A 17,233-nucleotide genomic window follows, 5' to 3' on the forward strand; every position below is an offset into this window, starting at 1 on the left:
TATCGTAATCTTCGTAGAATTTTTGGTTAGTAAAAATGGAGCGTGACTGGAAAAAGTACCCTAGAAATTGTCGTGGCTAATACGAGAGGGATCACTTTTTGGCCACGGGGTGAAGCATGCGCTATGACAGGAATCAGTGACTTGCAGCTCTGGAAACATAAAAAAATGTGCTAGCCATGTAAAATTCTAGAAGTTTGGTTAACATAAAAGTTGCTGAGGGATGTGCAGGCCAGTCTCGTGCGTTAAGCTGTCTCACGTTTTAATTGTTCTTCCTACTAGCAGCACTTTAAAGAAGCTCCACCTTATTCAAAACAGAGCTTTACGCATAATTTACAACTTAGCCAAAGATAATTCTCCTCAGCTCAGCTGTTTTTACACTATTACGCTGAATTCTGGCATATGCATATACAAAATAAAGAACATATTAATGCTTACAGATACAGTAAGGTCAGCTGAATACTCATCTATGTAACACTTACGGTTCGTGAAAAAATTCTAAACAACACCACACACTAATTACAGGGCCCAGGCGAGAATATCTCTACCATTACTCTGTGTATTGAACAAAAAATAGTCAACATCTCGCAGATCTGCGCTTTATGCTTTCGTCGTTAATCTAGATTAACACGGACGAATTTTATTTTTTATGTGTTTTTTTTCTGTTGGTCTCCTCGAAGTTGGGTGTACTGGTCACGTTCTTTTGGCGATTATGTATGCTTATGTACGCCAGTTAACGTATGCCGTCACGGCATGCTGCTGAACAATAATCAGCTGGGAAGCTTAGTGAAGTTCAAAAAAGCTTTTTTTTTCCACATGCTCTCCGCTGTAGGTAGGTCCAGTTTGTTACTGCGTCGATGAGAATCAACGGGATCATCGCAGAATGCTTAACTGCCATTTGCATTTTTGCGCGACCGGATGTTTACGAGCTATAAGTCAACACCACCTGACAGCCGCACTACGGAAGCCAAAATACAAATTTTTGGTAGCGTGAAAAAAAAATCTATTGAGACCAATCAAACTTACTACATGCTTTTTTATGAGCGCAAAAAAACGTGAGTTTATGAATTTGAAATTGTGTCAATGAGTTTTCTCTTTCTCGCCAGCTTCGAGTTTTTTTTTCATTGTAACTGCGGGAGAGTCGGTTAACGACAAGCGGCCAAGACAAGCCCATTTCGGAGTCATTCGTCGTCAATATGGCGCTTGCAGGTTGTGCGAAGGGGTTTGTTGCTTGTCTTGTGCTACCGGATTTAAACGTTTCCGGTGTGCAGCCTCTATGCCTCTTCGAACTGTGCGGCAGGTGTGAAACAGACATGGTTCAGTAAAACCATGAGAAGTCATTTGAAATGCGGGGTGCACCAAAAGTCACGTTCGTCATTTGCGGAGACGGTTACCGCGCCGTTGTGGACAACCTCGAGAAGTGCTTCATATCGCTGAGCGTTGCCGATATGGCAAAAAAGGCCATTATCGGCAAAGTGAGCCGGGTAAGGACATCAAGAAGAGCTGCTATTACAGGGATGTCCACCTTCTTTGAGGTGAGTGTCATTTTATTTTCCATGACGTTTTCGCTGGCGTGCGTTTAGGCGAACAAAGGAGGGCACAACGAAAACATGTTTGAGTGCGAGTGTGTTTTATTTTTTTATGTGGCACATTTTATCCGTGTGTTGTGTATGTTGTCATGCTGCACCTGATACCGCGCGGTCGTGTCCCATGGGATCTTTCGATCGCAATCATGACCGATCTGGATCAAAATGTATTATGTGCGGCTGCACAGTGACCTAAGTTGTAGCTGGCACTGTTGATCGCGATCAAAAACCGCATTCGGGTCGGCCCTGATGGGGCTGGAAATGTCCGGTGTGACACTGGTAGAGTTATTAATATATGAACAAGTCGACGTCGCTATTCCTGATGGCAAACCTGCACTACATTGCATTTATTTATTGTTCGCATGTAATAGTCACACATTCTACGTTTTCATTTGTGTGGTTATTTATAGTAGCCTGCTCTCCAACTTTATGTGTTCTCTGATTAAACTATTTTTACTGACCTCGTGCAGATGGAGAAGAAACGACTCGCCGTGCAACACAATCTTTTCTACCAGAGTGACGACTGTGAAAGGAACGTCAGAACTTGGAAGGTAAATGTGGTTTAATAGTAAAACTTATTTTAACAACATACACAAAATGCTAACTTCCAATGTCCTGGTTGCTTTCACAAGCCGCACATCTATACAATAGTCGCTCATTCATGTACATTTGTGCTAATTGGCTAGGCAAGGGTCACTCATTCTATGTTGCAATTTTTTTTTTCAAGTTCTGTTCGGTCGTGAAGTAGTAACCAGAGCGAAAATGAAGACTGCTTAATTTGAAATGTTTAGGTACATATACCAGCTACATCTGTACATATTTGCCATTTTGATTCAGACATTTGACAGTGTGTAGCACCAACTCATTAATTTATTTATTCACAATACTGCAGCCTAGCATAGCCCAAGCTGCAGTGGAATTACAAGAAAGGAGAATGGTACAGAAATAATTAGTAACAATACTGACACCACACGTAAATACGTCAGTTTTGCCGGGATGATTCTTACAAAGAAAAAGAACAGCACTAATAGTTAGCAACCACACTTTTGACTTAGTAATGTAAGAGTCTCAGTGATTTAGTATTCAGCACAACAAATGTTGATCAAGGGCTTCATCAGAACTGTCTACCTTGCAAATTCCTTTACTCTCCGCCTAGAAGTTCAGTAAGCGAGTCTGCATCAAGCAGCAGAGCGAAGAACAGGACCGGGTGAAAGCACAGGCCTCCTAGCCAGCATTTCATGTTAGCAAAAATATGGCAATCAGAGATAGCTAAGTTGAGTCTGTATGGTGTTGGGCGACTGAACTTCCCGCTGCTTCCTCTGTGGCCCCTTGTTGTCATGAAAAAAAAGACAGTGTCTTATGTCTCTCTTTGCTTATTCTTAATTGCGCTCTGTAGACATTTGAGAGTTAGACCAACAATACTGCAGTGAGGGTCATGCCATGTCCCATGAATAAGTGAGGCATAAACTTGCAAATGCTCATGGGATTCATGCCATCTGCACCAGCTACCATTTCAATGGCTCTCTGCGTGCTGCATCACTCCTTGAGTATTGGCGTTTATCCGTGTCACTCGCTTTCTTCATGGTAACCCGACGCCTATGCTGCAAATTTCTGGCACACAATAGCATGGCCGCACCTACGACTGACCACAAAAGAGAAGCATGTGCTGTGATTGCCAAATAATATTTTCATTTGAAGTGGCAAACAACCGACTGTATGTGCTATCACAATTATGTGTTTTCTTTTAAGTGGCGTGGCCTTGGTTGTCACGTCTTTCAACTAATTTTACACTTGCATAATAATGCACATCACCGACTAATGTGCTTATTTGTGCGTGTTTGCCTCAGTGAGGGCGCTCAGCTGTTTTTGCATTTGCAATTGAAACACTCTGTCGCTGTCTCAGATTGTTGGATATATAGTATCTTGTATCAACGTTCACCATGTGCAATGAGTATCATATGTTACTAAAACTACGTGTTCAGCGGTGACGGCCTGGTAAAATGTTCATGAATGACATCGACTTTTATTTAGTAAAGCCGAGCTTCTTAGGCGTTTCGGCATTGCATCGTTTTTGTGAACAAGCTGGTATAGGCGATGCTCACCTCACAGTCAGGCACCGTGTTTGTTAAGCCTCGTTACCTGTCCTGCTCGCATGTGTACCAGATCAGGTATGAATAAATTTACTACGTAATGAATGCTTGGAGGAACAGTTGAAATCACTAGCAACACATTGTATACCTGTTCTATATATAGAATAGTGGAGCGCCCTTTCTTGTCTACATAGCATTACTGACACATCATTTTTTCCAACTGGTACGAAGTCGTCGCCTTCTTAACCACTACTAATTGTGTGTACATCACTGCAATCGGTGCCGTGGATTCCACGGTGTCACCCCTGGCATGATATCGTGTGGCTGTTGGCTGCTCTGTCTTGCTGTTTTCTGTATCAAGCTCAGAGCTGGCTGCACGTTGCATAGCGGCCGTGCATTTTAAAACAAATGCCGTATGCTTGTCGTAGCTGTGTAGATAGTGATTGTGGTTGTGCTGATGAAAACTACACATCCAAACGACTTTTGTACTTCAGTCTTGGCGCCTTAGATTCTCTTTCGACGTGCCAATATGTTGATGGCACGTAGTCAACCTGCCATGGATCTTTGCTTGGAGCGCCTGTACATAAATACCGAATGTGTCAAACGAAACCATCCATGCAGGATTGTCGTTAAATATTACTCACCTTACGCTAGACATATACCACTCACCATGTCTCTCCACAAAATTTCCTTCAATTTTCTATCTTTGTTCAAAGGGAATCTGAACATTTTTTCCCGTTAACACTATTTTCGACAGCTGCACAGCCGACTATGATTGTGCAAATGACTAGATTTCAACACAATTGAAAGAAAAGCCCTGTCTACGTCTCCAAAAGCGTGGCCAGCGAAACAGCGTGTCACGAATATCTTTAACTAGGAGCCGATGCAGATGGCAAATCTCATGAGTCTTTGTGGGTTTAAGCCTCACCTATTTTATCAAGGAAACACCACCATTTATCTCCCCAAACACAGCAGCCATGCACTTCTTCTTGGAGAAGGTTCACTTGAATTTCTTTGCGCTTATCGGAATGCTTCTGTTTGTATTGCACCTTCAGTTCTGGAGTACATCATGGTAGTGCCAGAGAAATGTCAAAATGGCACCCGTTTATCGTTTTGTTTTCATGACCAGTCAGCATTTTCGGAACTGACTGCACGCAGTTTGCAGCACTAGAGTCTCACTCTGTGTCCAACCATGGTATACCAGCTGTGCTGTATTGAGCTGACTGCAATATTTTGGGAAATGAATTACTCAGCCCAAAAATTCTGACCCCATGATTTTACCGAATTATCTGATCCGTTCAGTCAACAAAATCATAGTTTTACACTTGCTTCATTCCCAGTCAGTTTGCATTGTAAATATTGTACATCATGCTTCTAATTTCCTACACTATTGCAGTGCCTTGCTGTCATGTATTGAAAGTGGTGCTGTACACATTGCTCAATATTCGATGAATTTCAGCTGCACTGCACTGCTGAGCACCCTGAAATTGAATTCTAGCACACATTTCACACTTATCCGAGGCAAGCTTACATGGGTTTTGCGTCAAGAACTTAAAGCTGTGACCTCATAAGATTGACAGGCACACTAAAGAAATCGTACAACACATATGCGTTGCATCATGAAATTTTAATTGCTTTTTATTCGGAGGCCAGTTTGACTTTGAAAAATATAGGCATTGTATTTTATGAGCTGAAATGTATCTCAGGAGTGTCAACATGCCAAAGCAAGCTTCTCAAGTTATACTCATGCTGACTCTATGTTTGTTACGTTCATGAAGCAGTTAATTTTGTAATGATTTGCATAAATTCATGTGGCTAAATCACTGCATAAACATCAGTCTGCAAATATGATGTGCAATTATTGCATAGTTATAAATTAAGGAGCACATGCAGCTGTTGCAGTCAGCAACACAGCAGACAGTATGATATTCAAGTGAATATTCATGGCTACCTATGAAGTAATATATGACTTAGTAAGGTAGTTACTGCAACTCTAGTCTTGAGGTACGTGTAACTGGAAAGTACAGACTTTGTAGTATGTTGTGTTTATCGAAAAATTCTCAGCAAGTGCTCCTGGAGAGTGAATGATAATTCGACAAGGTTTGAAGAGTAGGCTCTTGCTCAGTCATCGGTCAATATTTAACATGGAAGTGGAAGAATCACTGAGAATAAAAAATGCACATCTGTGCGTCTACTTAAGCACTTTCTTGAATGCCCATGCCTACACGGCTTTATTTCGCATTCACTCGGGAAATGAAAACAGTGAAGATGGTGGTAGAGGATAAGAGGCTACTTATTTAGCACCTCTATTTAGCAAGAAAGTAGGGAGGTGCTTGCTCTGTTAGGAGTGCTTACTCTGGATTTTATGGCATTTAGAGCGTCTCTACTGAGTGGTAAAATTTTGGGTTTTATATACACTCCCAAGGCCCCCCCCCACCCCTTCAAAAAAAAAGTCGCAGAAGGCAGCGATTCAAGAAAGAAAAAGAGCCCTGTAGGATGGCTCTGGCAATTAAAAGCTTGTTTGATTGAGCCTCCTCCAGAAAGAGAAAATTTTTACAATGGAACGAGTGGATTGAGCAACAAATAGAGGCTTTGGAGGAAAGGAATGGCAGACTTCAGAACCCCTCTCAGCCATAGGTCGGCAAACTTCCTCACAAGCCGAGTCAGTCAAACTCGGATTGGGCCATAAATGAGAATCTGAATGAGCTATATGTGCAAATACATTTTGCGATTGAGTGAGCTTCACTTTTTTTTTGGTCGGCCTGTGCTTTCAACACACCTTCGACAATTTAAAGATAGAATTTTTGGTGAGCCTGTAGTTCGCGCTCTCTTCTTTTTCATTCATCTATAGTTAACAGTGGCCCATCTTCCCTATGTAGGTATGGCCGAAGCTAAAAGGAACATGTTACTTTACGCCTGTATGGTAATCAACAAAATTTTTGGTGTGTTTACGAAACAAATGTGAGTCCAGCTTCTTGTCCCCTCTCGATGTTTTTCAGCATGACATTATATCTCGCCTAGTACCTAGTCTATTGGTGGCCATAATGTATTTATGTTGTATCTGTTTATCACTCTCTTTAGCCCCTGAGCTATGTTGTGAATGTAGGTACTACCCACGACACACCCTTTACATGCTACGCTTCTCGCTTATTATGTTCACAGAAGTCCAACATAAATCTCTACCAACAAGCTCAGCTGTCCATTACTCTAAGTTGCAAATTTCTATAATGTAGTGAACATTCTTTTTCATGATTTCTTAATGCCTATTATCTGTCACCCCTTAGGTTTTAGTGATATCCTCCAGGTCAGGCACCTTCGGCAGAAACACTGCAGCTGCTGCTACCACCACCACGACCTATATTTCACTTCAGCCATTGCTGCATCACAACCAGTATTACAACTTCTGAGCCGCTACCACAGTCCTTCCCAATGATGCCTCACCTTGACAGGGCTTCACATGCTTCAAGAAGAAGCTGTCAGGCAAGTGTGTACTGTTAGGAAATTTAGCTTTCAATAGCACTGATGTTTTCAATGGGCAGAATAATTGACAAGTCTGCCAACTTCATGCTTCTTGAACAGGGTTGAAACTACGTGTGTCTGTCAGTGTAGGGAACCAAGTTTATGTGAATTTCGAAGTAGCTTATTTTTATTTTATTTTACAATATTGCAGGCCCCTTCTCGGGCCAATGCAGGAATGGGTTGAACTTGAATACACAAAAATGTGAGGAAAATAAATCGAACTTATGTACAAAGCAAGTAAGAGCAAGAAATATGCACATTGTATAGTATACAGGTGTTAAGATAAGTTCTGAATTCTGTTCATAAATTTGACAGAAGAGCAGTTCACAATATCAGCGGGCAGCATATTCCCTTGCTACAGAACTAAATAATATTTGTAAGGGTTATGTTATTAATTTTGTGTATGAAGGAAGCAGGGTAAGCAAACGTTAGAAGAAAGTACTTTTTCATTGTTTACTAGATATGAAAGCAGATTCTTTTTCTACAATTTTCGTGTACCGTGCAATCCTGAGCGAGTGCTCCCACTATGGTGAAGGTGACGAGATTTGGAGGGGGGGGGCGGGGTTCTTGCTCCGTCTTGCATCAAAAAATCAAGATTATGGCGAAAAAATCGCATGTGCTTCCAACGAAACTGATACACTTTAATAAATATGCATGAATTCACTATGATTCTGCAACCTCGTTGCGCTTCTAAATAAAGGAAGTGAAGGAAACTACAGAAATGGCAAAAAGGCGGAGGGGGGGGAGTGCTTGCTCAGTTGTTCGTACATGTTTTAAATATCTTGAAAGAGAGAGGATGGAACTTGCTTATGTTGGGGCGCTTGCTTGAGATATTACAGTATTGTCCTCATCCTGCGTATCTTTTTTTAATCAACTGAAAAAAGCGACCTGAAAGCAAATGGCCCTTTTATATATGGTATATTTGTAGCTTATTTTCTTTCTAAATTGACGAAAAGCATGAAGTTTAGCATTTTTTAGCAAAAAGAAAAGGCTGTCCAACTAGTGTTGTTTAAGCATTTACCGAAGTCAGACACAGTGAATTAGATAAGGTGGCACAGTAAAAAAAATAAGTCAGCACAGAAAAAAAATGTGCAATTTTTATTGCATAAGTAGAACTCCATCTTCTCGAAATGGCATTTTTTGTTATGTCAGTATGATAATTTTAAAATGGCAAAAGATGTCATGCTGATTGTTTGTGTACGTACTCAAGCAACACATGGTGGTGTACTGAACTGAACTTGATCCTTTAGAATAACTTTCATTTGATCCTAAAGAAAGTGTGCAAAATGTCCAAAATTATGTACAGGAGCAAAAAATTGCACATTTTTTAAATAAAGTAAACCATACTTTGGTTCGGTAAATAGAACGCAAGGCTCTGAACAAATTAGTATAAACTTCTGCTTGCTATCATTACATGCTCAAAAATGATTACAATAGGGTAAAAAATACGTGGAAGTCTGGGACTTGCCGGTCTTCTCTAATCAACACAGTGCTCTGAAGTAAGGCAGTGTTTACATACACCCGCAGAGCTGTCATATTCAATAATGGCAAAGTAGATACATAGAGCAGAAAAGTTATTGTCGCTACCCCTTAATTGGAGGCAGTGACCGGGTAGACTCCAATGGCTGACTTAACATCCCCCAAAATGCACTGCTAAAGCTTGAACAGTTTAACATCAGGCCCTTTTAGCAGGGGTGCAGCAGCTGTGCCAATTGCGCCAATTTGATACAATTCCCGATTGTTGCACCGAGCTGGGCCGAACCAGTGAAATTGTTAAATTTGCACCACGCTGCGCCAAAATGCCCAGCAAGCCTCAATTTTTTTCAGGTGTACTAATTGCGCTGAGCAATGCAGGCCGTGTCGGCCACCTGCAGCTTTGCACCATCACTAAAAGCGTGCAAACCCGAAGTAAACTGCCTAGAATATACCTAAAATAATCTAGCCACCCACCCTATGCTCGTGAGACATGATCGACCTGATAAAGTAACAACACTGCATGTCTATCGGTCCGCTGACCACAACAGATACGTATCGGCGGGATAGCAGAACTTTAAAACAAAAATGTGTTGCGCCAACCCTTCGCGCAAAATGTAAGTTCTCTTGCCAGAAACGCGGATATGGCTTAATAATGCTTCGACGTGCTGTAAATGCCGGTGTTGATTACCTTAGCAGTGGCAAATAACAAATTTTGGCTGGAAGCTGCGTCCTTGCCACGGTCTTGGCGATAGATATCTAGTACCAACGCCGGGGCAACGGGGGTGCGCCGTTGTTACTTTATCTGGTCAAACTCGTCTTGCAAGGTAGCCGAAGCGGCACATAGCCCCATGCTGAAAAGGGTGGGTGGGAGGGGGGTGGTGAGCGGTAAGAAAATTTGTTGACTTTCGTTCTAAAGCTGCTTGAGTCACCTTTGCCGCACTAGACCGGTGCCTGCGAAAAAGCGTGTTGAGATTTACAAGGGGCTGTTCGCGATACTGGGACACTTCACATCTTGCTCAGTTACTCATGCGTTTGTACACCATTAAATTCTGAGTACCAGTATAATTACTGACGTATAAATAAGCTACTGTCAATCATTTGAAGCAGTGTGTGACATTTATGCTTCTCTTCAGAAATAAACTAAATTGTGCGCCAATTTTTTTTTCACCACCTCTACTTCTCGTTTTTACGAATCTTCCAAATTTCAAGCTCACAATATCGGCAGATTGATATTGAAATTCTCAGAGTTTGTCAATTGATTTAACAGGTGCAGTAAACGCTAATATGGACTTTATCATTGGTTCCTTAGCAAGGTGGTTCAAAATACTACGTTCATTGAAATAGTAATGAATAGTATGCTCACACTACATAATTTAGGTTATGTTGAATTGTTTATACATGTTTTTTCTCTAAATGTAAGCCACCTTTTTTATAGTGCTCCAAATTCGCTATGTCATGATAAATATGCATGTTCTTTTTTTCCATAACCAGCTTCGAACTTGGAATTTAGTGCTCCAAAAGTAACATTTTGCTGCTCCAAAAATTGCTCCAAATACTATTTCGGCTGTTGTACCCCTGTTTTAGCACGCCAGCAAATGCTGGTTGGGGTCCAAAGATAAGTCTTAGCTCAGAGTTTTGTTACGAGCACGAAGCAATGAAGGAAATAGGAGCAAATGGGAATGCTATACAAAGATTAGCACTTAACTCTTCAGATTCCATTTCACAAAACGAAACACTGGTTAAAGTCAATGTCAGTGCTGCTGAGAGTGAGTGGGTTTTTGTGCTGTCGGTAGTCTCAACGAATAGAAAGTGCTGAGAGCACACCACGTAAACAAGCCGTGTAGTGATATTTATTCAAATAGCACGCACCAGCACTCATAACTGCGCCCTTATGTTCAATGGTAGCAGCTGTTGAAAGTGTCCATATAATTGCCATTGCAATATTTTATTCTAAATGAATGGCTAGTTAAATCACTGGACAACTCAAGTGGGTCTAACAATGATGGTGAGACAATCATCAAGTATTACTCATCGCAAGCATGAAACTCAGGCACTCCAGAATATTCAATCCTTCAAGCAATGATTTCATCACCAGCCCGACTAGTCCCTCCATGTAGACTGCAGTATTGACCAGGAGCTCCCCTGCTGCAGTCGGTGAATACTTGTTACTCCTCAGTGTCGAGACTCTCTTTCAAAACACCTCCTCAGTGACTGCACAGCATCATCTATAAAATCTTCATCATAGACCGACTGACTGATGCCCTATTAAGGTGCTATTAGGAGTTGTTTTGTATGCAAAACATCACACTGCATTGTTTCAAATTTTTTCTGGTCAGTGTTTTTCTCGGCAGCGATGTAAGATGATCGATGGTACTACTTAATAATGTAACACTTCTCTGGACAACCGAAGAACTCTTCTATATCATAACACATTGCCTTACCAGCTGAACCACTTCTGCATTTACCCTGTCTCTGCGTGCTTATATTGAGCAGCACCCTGCATAGGTTAAAAAGAAATCTGCGAATCATTCACACTCACTCATGAAATATATTTTTTCCTTAGGCCTTACTAGTGGACTCAGACTCGCTGCTCATTGCAAGTCTGACAAGTCTGGTGAGTAGACTTCCGAGTCCGTTAAAATATGATGATCTTTTCCACACATGATTTCAATGCTCCTGAACAGCAATGTGTTGCATAATTGGTGCTCCAGTTGATGATCTTTTCCACACATGGTTTCAATGCTCCCTAACAGCAATGTGTTGCATAATTGGTGCTCCAGTTACAACCTTTCAATCTCACACCTTTATATAGTGACTGCAACCCAGTAAGGTAATCTCTATTCAAAGAGATGGCACCTCAGATATTTTATGAGAATGTCCCGGGAAGAAATTCACAGGAGGGCATGTCAAGGAACCTCGACTCCCCCCCCCCCTCTTGTAGTTCTGGCCTCTCAGCTATAAATATTGAGTCGGTGCACAAATGCTTGTGCATTGAGATATGTGTGAGCTGTGAAAACTGAGAGCTCAAGGCGCGATTTCATGTGGAGAGAGGCCGCTACACTGCCACGAGACACTGCAAGGTGCCAGCTGGAGCACCTATTATGCAATATATTGCTTTTATGGAGCACTGAAACTATAGGTGAAAAAGATAATCATATTTTAACGGACTCGTAAGTTGACTCACCAGACTTGGTCATTGGTCACTAACAGCACAAAAACCCTTCACTCTTGGGAGCACTCACATTTGCTTTAACCAGCGTTTTGTTTTGTAGAGTTAAGTGAGATTGAATCCAAAAGAGGTTACTGCTAATCTCGATTCTCAATTGCTATGATTCTTGAACAAGGGTGCCAATAGTTGCCATTTGCACCCTGGTTCGAGGAATATTGACATGACTCATCCATGCATAGCAAAACAAAGGCAAAGCCTTGAAATGAATAAGTTTCTTGCATGCTTTTTTCATAGCACTGTTGAAGCTTCTACATGACATTGTGTCCTGAGTTCTCATTTTTCGGGGGGGCTTTTGCACCAGCATTTGGTGTGAAGCATGCTGGCTATTGCGCGGTGCCTTCTTTTAGAGGACGGTGCTGGAGCATGCATGCTTCAGAGAAACAGCTGTTGATAGCTCGTGTAGCTGCAAAGGGCTCATTAGAGGCTATGCTTGGGGGCTTCTTTTTTAATGCTGTTTAAGTGCTCATTTGTGTCAGCTGTGATTGCATGCTTGTGTGGAAGCACCTTATTTTATGGCTGACTTAACTATCCACTTTTTTGCTTTTTGGGGGGCAGCACCCAGGGGGGGGGGGACTGCCGCTTACAGTTCTGGCCCTCATAAATAACAAATTGGGCAGCTTTGCTTTTTTTAATTTTTGTTTGCTGTTGATGCATTAATACTCATCTCTACCAGTTCCACGACATTCCTCATACAGCCTGAATATGCCATTTATACTCCTGCAGCTTGCACTTATCTTTTTTATATCCATGTACTGTATTTGCTCACATAATAATTGTATTTTCTTCATTTTTGGACAATTTACTGATATAAAGGTGTGGTTTGTACAGTGGGTAAAGTTTTGGAACAGGTCGACTAAATTTAAAACTGGAAGCTGGAATTGTAATGACTACGTTGTGCCATAACAAAACCATATCAGGTTGAAGATTTCCTACCTTCAAGTTACAGGCACATGTTCGCATTGCCTTGTAATGCAGAAGCCCTGAAAAGCCTTTCCAAGTAATCATCAAATGTCTTCATTAGAGAAACTTAATTCATCCTAAATCGACTGTTGCAAAAAATTTTGCAATCTGCGAAATACTAGCGGAGCTACAGGAATTCGTCACATACTTTACGTGCTTTCTTTCACCTTTCGTTCGAGTGAGCTCACACAAAGCCACGCAGGAGGGGATGACTGGGGGACAAGAAGCTATGCCTATTTATCAACGTGCGTCCTGAAGTTGAGCTCTTTTATCCCCCCCCTTTTTTTTTCTTCAAACATGGGGCTTCTTCTCAGTGTAATCACGAACATGTGCACGGGCATAAGGCAGCCTCCGGTTGCGGTTGTACAAATTGCACTTGAAGCGCAGTCAGTTGAATTTGGAGCCTTATTTGTTTAGGGGAAACAGCGTTTTTCAGGTGACTGATAATAAATTATGAATTACAGGCTGCGTGTTGCCCCATCATGTCTGTCTCACATGCTCTCAGGTGCCTCGACTACCCTCGGCAGCATTTTCTGACCATGCTCGAAAAGGGTTGCTGGGCCACTTAAACTGCTTCATGGAGAGTGTTGTGTATACTATACTGAATTTGTGAAAGAAATGCCCATTTTAGCATGCCTAATTCCTGCATATCTGCCATCTGCTACACTATATAAGAACAATTTGAAAAAGATTTAAGTGATGACAGTAGATGATCGAGGCCCTTAAATTGCTGGACATTAAGTGTTACCGTCAAGGCACTCAAAGAACAGGAGGAAAAGGTCGCTCTGGTGCAAGTGTGCCCTTAATTGGCTATGCTTTATATGGTTTTGCCTGCTTCAACATCATCAAAGTGCTTGAAGAACAAGAAGAATAATTCTCTGTGGCAGGAGTGTGCGATAAAATGCTCAACTATTTCTGGTTTTCCCACTTCTCTTGAACTTTATAGTATGTGTGAGAAAGTGAATTCTAATATTGAAGTGTGTGTGCAAATTGAATATTTTTGTAAAATTTCTCGAATACTTCTAGAATTTTTTCAAATACTATTGTGAAATTCTAGAAAAAGTTGGAGAGGCTTCCAAAGTTTATTCTTATAGGATGAAAGTCTTCCTTTTCGCAAAATTGATAAGTGTTGGTAGGGTAGCGTTTCCTAGTTGCCTTATAAAGAATAAGGCAATGCACAATTGAATTTATATATGCACAGATGTGTTCATATGCACGATTTCATGCAGCCAAAGAGTTGGTCAAATTTCAGGTCAAAAAGCAGTATAAGTAAGCCCTTGTCTCTGCCACACCTATCTTCTCCTTTTTAGAATCAGCCTTTTCTAGAGTCAGTACATTTGCGACCGTAGCAGAGCCAGAAATTCAGCTTTCATGCAATACGAGTGTGATGAGGTGAAACATATTAAAAATTTGGAGGGTCCCTTTCAGTCAGACATTGACCCAATTTTTTGTCTCTGGTAAGTTATAATAGTTCAAATAGCAAAATTTGCCGTACGAATTGAATCAAATAGCAAATATTATTCAAACGATATTCAAAAATATGAATATTTGCGTACCCCTACTTATTGTTTACTTCAAATGTTTACCCCATTTTTCGTTCTCAGTAGAAAAGACATGTGCCCTTCTAAATGCTGTGCTAAGGCCACAGATCACAACTCATGCACGTGCCTAGAGCTCCACGCATATTCTTCTGTGAGACCTTCTATTTAGCTGTTTGAATTCAAAATTGTGAAACCTCGTGGATCAATTTTCACTATTGAAACTTCATTTTTTGAAGTAGTTATGCTAGTAAGTTTTCAGTGTTAAAGCAACAATTTGAGGGTGAGTGTAACGATGTTAACTCCCACACACAAGAAAGAAGGTTCACAGAGACATTTTTCCCCTGCAGGTTCATTTGAGAGGCAGAAGAAGGAGCAGTGGGCTTGGCTGCGGTCGTAATGCAAGGAGGCGACAAAGCTCCTGTGGAGTGTCCTTCAGCTTCAGAACAAGAGCCTCATAGTAGCCCCGCATTGGAGTATTTGTGCATCAAGAGGACAAACAAGTGCCCCTGAACGGGGCTCTGACAGCGAGAAATTTGGAGGTTGTGGCTAGTGATTATTGCTTAAAGAGGTACTGACGCAAATTTTTGTCTTGCAATATTAACATTGTTGACAGCCTATTAGTCACAATGTGGTGGATTGCTTGCTGCAGCATGGGACAGATGGACAATTGCTGTCTGTTTATTACAGACTAGTTTTAGCTTGGCACAGCTCTAAGAACACAAGCCACGGAATGCAACAAATGCCAACTAGTGTGCTAAATGGTACACATAAAACGGGGCTTCCAGGTGTAAGTAGCACTTGCACAGCAGGTCTATCAATATTGAAAGTGGACGGTGACAACCGACAAAGTAATCAAGGCGCTGGGGCAAACAGCTCCCGCTCGGCGCTTCTGGCTTAAGAGATGGCCCACCATGGCGTATTGTTCTTCTTCCTTCTTACACACAGAACACTGACGCACTTCTGTGCTGCCTGCGTTATGTGCTCACATTGTTTTGCTGCTGCATGTGCAGCACAATGTCGTCGTCAAGTTGATCGTTCTCGTTCGGGTGCAAAGATTTTCTTGAGGCATCCTCACGTTCCACATGTTTACATTAGGCATGAACACAGCAGTCGCTGAATAGTAGCCTGCTAGCACAAGTGTGGCCAAAAGGCAATAACGACTATGATGTCAATAATGTAGCTGTGCCAACTCTGAGCTCAGCAACAATGGTGGCACCTGGAAGTTGGGACTCAGCTTCAGGTCACTTTCAGTGATTCAATGATGCGAGATGCGGCATATAGCACTGGATCAGGCACGCAAACTTTAATATTCATATAATTGGCCGTCTGAGCTATAATTGTTCATCCAATTTGTAGATATATGTACGTTCAAGGGAATCAATGTCGCAGGCTATATTAGCCACAAAATTTTGTGTCAGTACTCTTTATGGTATTTTGCTTCATGTTTTAACTTACAGTTAAACAAATAAGTAAAGAATTTACTAAATTATAGTAATCATATAAATAAATTCGACGATGCAAAAATATTTGTCTTGTTTTTCTCAAATGTCCCGACACTACACTACATACAACACTTCCACCCGTTTAGTCTACTGTACTTTCGAAGCACCATTATATTGCCCATTGTGGCATATTCATATTTTTTACACTATAAACTGGTATAGTCTTATTACCATGCTTAGACAAACATTACTTATGACCCTTACTACTTGCCCAAAGCAACCGGGGTCGTTCTGCAGAAGGGCTTGTTTTTGGGCTAGTTTATGCTTGCTTAAAATTATATGGTGTGTGGTTTTGTGTGACTGTTCTCTCTTTTTTGCACTATATTATGATTTTCAGCAGGACCGGAGAATTCCTCGGACTCCTATCAACTATATTACCCACGAACCCTTAACTCCTGTATGGCCCATATACCCCATAAGCCCTGTATCCTCCATATGGCCCGTAATCCCTGTATCCCCCATATGGCCCATAATCCCTGTATCACCTGTATCCAATAACATCGTATGATACGGGTCCTATCTGTACAGGATTTTTCAGTAGGGTACGCTCACACATCGCCCTCGTGGCCTAACGAATAAGGCATCGGTCTTCTAAACGGGGGAATCGGGTTCGAGTCCCACCGAGGGTGGGTTATCCTTTTTCATTACCAAAGGGTTTCTGCTACAGTTTTCTTGCTTGAACAAAAGCATGTGCATTTCCCTTTCTCCTATATTAATTGCTATGCTGTGTTCTACTGTAACCTAAAGTAAAAGCGCTAATGAAAGGAACGTTAGTGCATCAATCGCACGTTGCTCTCGTGGCCTAACGGATAAGGCATTTGTCTTCTTAACCGGGGATCGCGGGTTCGAGTCCCACCAAGTGTGGGTTATTCTTTTTCATTACCAAAGGGTTTCTGCAACAGTTTTCATTCTTGAAGCAGAGCATATGCGTTTCCTTTTCTCCTATATTCCTTTCGATGGTGTGTTCTACAGTAACCTAGAGTAAAAGTGCTAAAGAAAGGAACGCCAGTGCATCGCTCGCACATCACCCTCGTGGCCTCACGAATAAGGCATCGGTCTTCCAAACGGGGGATTGCGGGTTCGAGTCCCGCCAAGGGTGGGTTATTCTTTTTTCTTAACAAAGGGTTTCTGCTACAGTTTTCTTGTTTGAAGCAAAGCATATGCGCTCCTTTTCTCCTATATTCCTTTCGATGGTGTGTTTTACTGTAACCTAGAGTAAACGCGCTAATGAAAACAAGGCTAGTGCAACGCTCGCACATCGCCCTCGTGGCCTAACGAATAAGGCATCGGTCTTCTAAACGGGGGATCGCGGGTTCGAGTCCCGCCGAGGGTG

General features: G+C 41.7%; 1 protein-coding gene and 1 non-coding gene across 4 annotated transcripts; both read left to right on the forward strand.

The window, feature by feature from the left end:
- Positions 1-1,135: 1,135 nt before the first annotated feature.
- Positions 1,136-15,832, forward strand: LOC142761722 (uncharacterized). Of its 3 annotated transcripts, XM_075886569.1 has the most exons (5): positions 1,136-1,532; positions 2,054-2,134; positions 6,958-7,153; positions 11,232-11,282; positions 14,746-15,832. In XM_075886569.1, the coding sequence occupies exons 1-3, from the start codon at positions 1,344-1,346 to the stop codon at positions 7,078-7,080; spliced, it is 393 nt and encodes a 130-aa protein (XP_075742684.1). In that variant the 5' UTR covers positions 1,136-1,343; the 3' UTR covers positions 7,081-7,153; positions 11,232-11,282; positions 14,746-15,832. The 3 variants fall into 3 exon arrangements, with proteins under 3 accessions (XP_075742684.1, XP_075742685.1, XP_075742683.1); XM_075886570.1 differs by lacking the exon at positions 11,232-11,282 and having other exon boundaries at positions 6,958-7,157; XM_075886568.1 differs by lacking the exon at positions 11,232-11,282.
- Positions 15,833-17,160: 1,328 nt separating this feature from the next.
- On the forward strand, positions 17,161-17,233 carry TRNAR-UCU (transfer RNA arginine (anticodon UCU)). The gene has a single exon. It is a non-coding gene; the product is annotated as a tRNA-Arg (tRNA).

The sequence above is a fragment of the Rhipicephalus microplus genome, chromosome 2 (genome assembly GCF_043290135.1).
Source record: "Rhipicephalus microplus isolate Deutch F79 chromosome 2, USDA_Rmic, whole genome shotgun sequence".
Lineage (NCBI taxonomy): Eukaryota > Metazoa > Arthropoda > Arachnida > Ixodida > Ixodidae > Rhipicephalus > Rhipicephalus microplus.